This window comes from Oryza brachyantha, chromosome 4 (assembly GCF_000231095.2).
Source record: "Oryza brachyantha chromosome 4, ObraRS2, whole genome shotgun sequence".
NCBI classification, from domain to species: Eukaryota; Viridiplantae; Streptophyta; class Magnoliopsida; order Poales; family Poaceae; genus Oryza; species Oryza brachyantha.
Window position 1 is genome coordinate 9,029,966 of NC_023166.2, and position 7,611 is coordinate 9,037,576.

The window sequence follows — 7,611 nt, forward strand, 5'->3', positions numbered from 1 at the left end:
ACTCTACTAGAAATATACTACTGAAATCCCAGGGAGACAACCTAGAGGGGGTGAATAGGTATCCTAAAAATTCTTTTAAATTACAGCGGTCAGTAGGGCCGGACCGTCCGATCGGGGTTCTCGAGTTGAGTTGAGAGCTCTGGACGGACAGTCCGGGTACGAACACCGGACCGTCCGGTCAGTGAAAGGAGGAATTTTTAAATCCTCCTTTCTCAATGAAGTTCCTGCGAACATGCTGTGTTTGTGTGCAAGAGATGAACGTAGAAAGATTACAAGAACATCAAGAGCCCGAGAAACTCACAAAGATAAACACAAGAGATTTTATTCCGAAATTTGGATCTTTTGATCCTACTCTCCGTTGAGGCGTTTCTACAAGCGGAATATCTCTCGATCCTTTCGCTCTCTTGGCTTCGTCCCACAAGGCCAACGTGGGTCTTCGGATTCACACCTAGGTGCTAGCAAACCCTTGATCAACCAGCAAGGTCAAATCAAGACGCTTCGCCTAGCCCTAGGTTGCAACCCGCTCTAGTCGACAGCCTTCTATGAAGAAGCACAAGAATCCACTAGAAAACTTACCTATTTCCTTGCGAAGGTTAGGTACGGACCTTCACAAACTTGATCCCGGGCAATCCACAAAGCTTGGAGGCTCGCGGACGATGCCTTTCCGTCTAGGAGCACGAACTCCATGAGTAACAGGCCATCACGTCTCCACATGCATCCATACCACTCAAGATCACTCACTAATCCCTAATCTCACAAACCTAGGCTTGATACTTGCATTAATCACTCTAGGATGTGTTTGGATTAGTGGGGGAGGCTTGGTAGGGGCTAGAACTGATCTAGGAATCCTAGAGTTTGAACTGAAAGCCTCACCAACTGTTAGAATCCCGAGGTGGATTATATAGGGTTGTCAAACGTCAGCTAGCCGATAGAAAAGTTATATGGGCCAGACTATCCGACCAACACTTAGGTTTAAGCTGTGAACAGGGGCTGGACTGTCTGGTCCTGATCGGACTGGTCCACCTTCTTTGAAATTTCACTAAACTAAGCCTCTCACTCTCGTGACTCACTCAAGGATGCATGTAGCGACTTAGTAACCCCTCTTAATAGTACAAATTGTCCTACAACTCAAAAACGAAAAAGAAAACATCTTTGACTGTTCTTGACTCCATACGACTTTCACCTTTTGGATCTCTCGCTTTAAACATGTTCGCACACTCCATACATGAGTCAAATTGTCTACTTCTCTGCAATCACAAATCGTTAGCGCACATATGCTGACTAGAATTGTCATTAATTATCCAAAACACGTTTTAGGGGCTAGATGCAATTTCAACTACTGCTATCAAGCAAATTAGAACCACATATGCTTCGAATACAATTTTCTCTTAAACTACTCATCCGATCTACGATTCGATTACACGATTGTGTTCGTAACAATTAAATCTTTATAACAAAATCTCACATGATTATATTTTGATGAAAAATTATAAATTGCAGTACTTGCTGCCAAGGTTCAAAAGTCATTTTCAGACTAACTGAACCAGGTAGTTTGTTTTCCTTGGATTGTTCTAAAACTCCTACGAAGCTTTTCTCTATGGTTTTGTCGAATTTCTGGAATTCTAAACTCCGATGAAGCTCTTCAAATTCCACTGATTAAAAGGACAAAAAGACCATAGGAGAACTGCATCATGTCAGTGCAGGGTTAAATTAACTAATGAGAAAGTTAACAGTCACCTGGAACTGGAACTAATGTATACAAAAGGGATGTTAGCTGTTCAACCATGATCACCACTGACAACTCTTGAATCACAAAATGTACTAGTCGATCCCTTTTAGGGGTTGAAATAACCTTAATGCTGCTGAAAATCATGGTGACAGAGCTCTAACGACTACAGAAGGTTGGGCAATTAGACTCTCCAAGACCATCTCAAAGGAAACATGTCCCTCCCTTGCAGGCAGAGGATAGTATCTAGAACCGGCAACCACCCTTTTCTCCCTGCAAAAAATAAATCAGCATATTATTAAGTAAAGTGTTTATTGGCTTTCTGCCTAAAATGACCAAAAGGGTGCATGACTCCTATCTTTTGAAGAACACGTCATGGAGATATTCTTTTTATCTGTAGATCTTGTTTCAATCATGTGCTTAGTAGAGCACCAAGAAATTTTTTTATTCATGTATGGTCCCAACTTAGCAATCAACAATGGTTGGAAGCACATCAACTGTTGAGTGGTCAGTAGCAGCCTAGCAGGGTTGGATTTGGAAGCATATTAATTTGCCACTACTAGCAACACATGGCAGGGACCCAGATAATTATGCTCTATGCAGTTCTTTGGAAAAGAAACACGTAGGTGCTTGATCGTTTCAGATATTACTGAAACATCTATCACCCTCATCTTTTCGCTTCTACTTTATGCTTATAAGCCAAAATTTGGATTTTTATCTTAAATTTGGAGTCGATTTTAGAGTTTTTCATGGTAGTTTAATTTCCAGCAAAGAACAAATATATAAAAGTTTTATTCACAAATCATTTTCTGTTTGCAAATACACTGCCTAAAAAAAGCCAAACAATCACCTTCTATATCTATATCTCTAATACTAAAAATGGAGAAACTGGTGTTGTTATGCTATTTGTGGCCATGTTTGTGATACTAGGATCCTTGGCTACTTCAAATGGGAGTTAGTCTTTATAGCCATCGGATGTAGGTAAACTATTCCATTGCCTACACATATGTAACCGTGGTAGCTGGTTGATACGATATGGTTAACATATGACATATAATTGTCTAGATCTAAGGAAATTATTATTCCCTTATTAGAACTAGAATACAAAATGCAGGCACAGTGCTAGTAAAGATGAACACCCCTATTGAATCAACTAAAGTTATTTCAGATCACAGGCTTACCAACAATTAAACCAAGGATATGCCAGAGTTAATAATTTTCACTGTAGATGGTGATAGCTTATCTTAGTTTGCCATGATATGATCATCTAGATTTTAGAAAATGTTAGCAATCAAATGCTATAATACTCCTTTCACCTTGAGCGGTTTTCACCAACAAAATGTAAGATGTCTCTAATATCTACATGATTTGTGCTAGCCCTATTGACAGTAGACGTAGAGTCTAAATGGATGCATGGTAATTTCAGGAGCAGGGAGACGTGACAAGTTGACAACTCAATGTGTACTATTTAGACAAGTTTACATTTGATCCCTCAACTATGGCCTTGGTTTGGTTTTAGCCCCTTATGAAACTGTTCGCTGTTAGCCCCTTGGTGAAAATTATGGTGGATTTTGGTGATGTAGTGCCATGTGGCATCCTAGTTAGCCATTAAAAACATTTTTCATCACTATCGGTCCATGTGGACTTCACAAAGGCGCCATGTCATCTAAAACCACCATGGTCTTGACCGGGAGATCAAAAGTGAACGATTTCCAGAATTTAGGGACCGAAAGTGAAAGGTTTCATAGTTAAGGGACCAAAACTGAACAAAGGCTATAGTTAAGGGACCAAATATGTACTTTTCTCCAATTTAGATCCATCGATTGATGGAAAGTTGCAAAACAAACTGAAGACTGAAAAAAAACTAAACTAGAGGTTTGAGGACAGGCCAATAATACCGATATACTGATATTTTATATAGCATACATCAGTTCAGATAGATACCAAACATCAGTTCAAATAGATAACAAGAATTTCAGACCTAGCCTAAAATTAGAAGGCACGGAAAAACATGGTACCCAGGAAAAAGAACTTCAAGGTGGGTCATGAAATGGCACCAGCATATAGGAATGGCTGGGCTCATGTCCAATGCATGTGGTGATATATGCTCATTGTCTATGCAAGTAGCAGACAACAGTATTTGGAAGGTGATAAAGAGGTTTGAACCTTGTTGGGCAAAAGTAGTTAGTAAATGGTGGGGGCTGAGCAAAATAATCATGAAATTTGACATGTAAAGAATGTAGGTGTCAACTTCACAAAAAACACATTGATCCTAAACTGCAGTTGCTGCTATTTCGAGTAATCAACTACTTTAGTAATTCAACTATAGCTACAAACAAGAACCAAAAATAGTAGTTTTTAGTTCTTGTGTGCTGAATGCATGAATGATGAATGACATGCTGACAATCAATAAAGCAGCATGTTAATAGTGTAAATGTCTCAAAGGAGAACATTGCAAACCACCCAAGCATGTTTACAAGGGTCACTAGAATGTATTTTGCATGTTTCTCAATGAAAAATCCTAATATACATCTAATGCAGTTGGTATCTCACAAGGCAAAAGAAGAACAGTACAAACAGATCAATAGCAAAAGCTATCAAGTATCAACTCATGTAACCAAGCACCACAGCAGATAGCGGTTCAAAGAGTGGTGAGTGAAAAAATATTGACAATCTTGTATTGAAATGTGCAGCACAAGAAATGACTTTCTGGCATAAGTAACATGGTAAAATTAAAACTGAGCATGTAAAAAGTTCATTTTGAAAACATTAATTGATGCTTTCAAAATATGTTATGCAGCCTGCAAATATAAACAATGGAAACAACATTTCTTTCTGGGAAAAAGGCTTGAAAAAACTCATAATTTGATGATGGAAGCTGTTATCTATTTCAGGTAGAAGCTCAACATATGCATGTCTACACCATATGTTCTAAAAATGCATTTTACAGAATCAAAGTTCAAGTATTCAATGCATATTACAACATCGTTATCCAGGTTTGTGTTTTTATTGACAGGCAATACAGATCTAAACTTTTTCTCAGCTCAAAATCAAGTCGAAATCCCACCTAAGTCAAGCCCAGTGGTAACAGGCTCATTGTATGTAAGAAAGTAAACACCCATTCCCCAATCTATTACTTAGCCACATATGCACTTGGCACTTCTGCAGTAGAAACCCGCATGCACTTTTCCGAGACACTCTCCAAACATCTCTCCCTCACCAACATACTTGGCTGGTGACCTGTCCCTGGCACTCCAACCCACTTCCTGGTCTCTCCTAAAGTCACAACTCTCAAGTTCAATCTACTGGCTCTCAGAATGACAAATCAGACAACACATGTAATACCTTTCTATTCTCCGTTCTCAACCAAGTCCTAAAGAAAGCCTTGAGTTTTCTCAGAAGGCTTGAGATGGTCAATTTTTGAATTTTGAATTGATTAGGTTATCTTTCTAAGTATCCGATTGACTCTGGAATCATTCGAATGATTGAAATAATGGGAATCAGCGCAGAAATGCTTATACTGTAGTAGAAAATTTGAATCCTAGAAATGCTTACATTTAGGAACTGAGTAATAATCAACACACGTGTCAATGAAAAAAAATTCAAATAAAATAGTACAAGCAACATAATACACAAATAACAAAAGGATTTGTCAACACAATCTCAAGGACAATTTATCAAGAACCTAGATCCTATAGTATTGGTTCCCATTCGTAGTGCTCAAATGCCAAATGACAGTATGAGACTATCTGGCATAGCTTGTTCAATATCCAGTCTGACTTAATAAAGGGGAAAAAAACTTAAAACTACTCAAATTAGTAAAGCTATAATAGCTATTCTTATATGATATTCTGATCAAAGGATTACAATCCAAGCAAACACCAAAAACATGTTATACCATCAAAAGTAAGAAATAAAAAGATATATGCATATGCAAGGAATCAAATCACTATAAAGTAACATACTAAGGCCCTGTTCGGATGGAAGGGCATAAGTTAACTTATAAGTGGCACGGAAAACGTAGTAATAGATTAGTATATGATTAATTAATTATTAATTATTAAAAAAATATAAAATAGATTAATATGATTTTTTAAAACAACTTTTCTATAGAATTTTTTTGCAAAAAATACACGTTTTAGCAGTTCGGGAAGCATGCGCGCAGAAAACGAGGGTGGGTTAGTTAACTTGTCTGCATAGCCGAACGCGGCCTAAGAATATATACTTCAAGATTACTTGATTTAAAAGGGAATCTATTTGAACAATCCAAAGGATGAAAATGCACGAGGACTAACTGTAAGATCCTACGGCAAACAAATATAGAAGAAAACAATGAAAACAAAACACAAACTTAGGATAACTGGACAACTACAGGCCTACCATAGGCATATAATTTAAACATCAATTCAAAGATGCAATACAGGGTCATCATAGGAAAAATTTACAAATCTCCACAATATAAACTCATTCAATAACAGCAGCGCACCTGCTTCAACCTTAAACTTGTTCGCACATGCACCTTTAGGGTGTGATATGTGCAAAAATTACCTGAGGATCAGGTTTAGGGATCGATTCACCCACAGGGTTCTACACTTAGTGCTGGCATTGTGCTAGTTCGCAACTTTAGATACTAAAAAGAGGCCTGACAGAATCCATCCACCACAGACCCAAAAGATGCAATCAGGAAGGCATTGTCCAATTGCAATTCGAAAGCCAAGTACAAACATTTCTACCAGACACAAACAAGGCGCATTCACATTCACACATAAGAAGCACAATGCAGATGCACATCCATGTGATAAACATGGCACAAACAAACCTATAAATTAGACACAGTATGAGAATATTAAGGAAAATGATTTTTTTGTAAATATGAGAACTAAACCGGCGAAATGGATCTAATCAGCACAGCATTGCAGTACGTGTAACAAGGAGCGGTAGATGAAGGGATGGATTAAGGCATTACCCTCTTTAGTGAGGCTGCTCCCCTGCGAGCCTAATCGCTGTCCTCCCCGTCCACGTCCTCGTCCTCGACGAGACCCATGTCGACGTCGGCGTCCTCGTCCTCGTCCTCGTCGTCCTCCGCGGCCTCCTCGGGCGGCAACAGGTAGGCCCCGGGCTGCGGCGGCGCGCGGCGGCGGGTCCTCGAGGGGAGGATGTTGTTGAGGTCGACCTCCGCGAGCGGGTCCTCGCAGAATCCGTCGTCGCTGTCGTCCCCATCGCCGCCTCCTCCTCCTCCTTCCTCCTCGTCGTCGCTGCTCTCCTCGCCGCCGCCGCCGCCCTCCTCATCCTCCTCCTCCTCCACCACCATCTTCCCCTTCCCCTTGTCCGCCGCACGGGCCCTGGCCGCTGCTTCCGCGGCCTCCTCGTCGGCGTCGGGGCGGGCGGCCTTGGGGGGCGGATCGAGGCCCGTGGCCTCGGCGTCGGGCTTCCGCTTGGCCGGGGAGGGCGCGGGCTCCGTGGCGGGCGCGGGCTGGTGCTCGCCGTCGGCGGCCGCCATCGCGGAGGAGAGCTAGGGTTCTAGAGACGCACGCACGCAGCAGCGGAGCGAGGAGGAAGATCGCGTTGCGCCGTGTTGTTCGCGAGGGAGATGGGCTTTCGCTGGGGTGGTTTCTGGTGGGCCCGGCCCACCGGTTTGGCGGAGCTTCTCTTTGCCGCCCCAGCTTCACGATCTCTAGAAGACTAGAAGTCAAAAGCTATTCTAAACAATCCTCAGTTTCTACGAATTTAGAGTTGTACAATCTAAAATATGAAGACTAAAAGTCAGCATCTAGGAAATTCAGCTTTTTCAAGATTCTAATAAGTTGGCTTCTTATCAGCTGCTTCTCAGAATCTTGAGCTTCCAAGGAAGATGAAACATGGAATATTAAATATTGATAGGTTTT

The 7,611-nt window shown here is 41.0% G+C and overlaps 1 protein-coding gene across 1 annotated transcript; it reads right to left on the reverse strand.

The window, feature by feature from the left end:
* Positions 1-1,676: 1,676 nt before the first annotated feature.
* LOC107304066 (histone H2A.Z-specific chaperone chz1-like) lies at positions 1,677-7,337 on the reverse strand. The gene is made up of 2 exons (XM_040523448.1): positions 6,693-7,337; positions 1,677-1,999 (listed from the first exon to the last, which is right to left on the reverse strand). Exon 1 carries the CDS (start codon positions 7,224-7,226, stop codon positions 6,723-6,725), a length of 504 nt encoding a protein of 167 aa, XP_040379382.1. The 5' UTR covers positions 7,227-7,337; the 3' UTR covers positions 1,677-1,999; positions 6,693-6,722.
* Between the last annotated feature and the right edge of the window lie 274 nt (positions 7,338-7,611).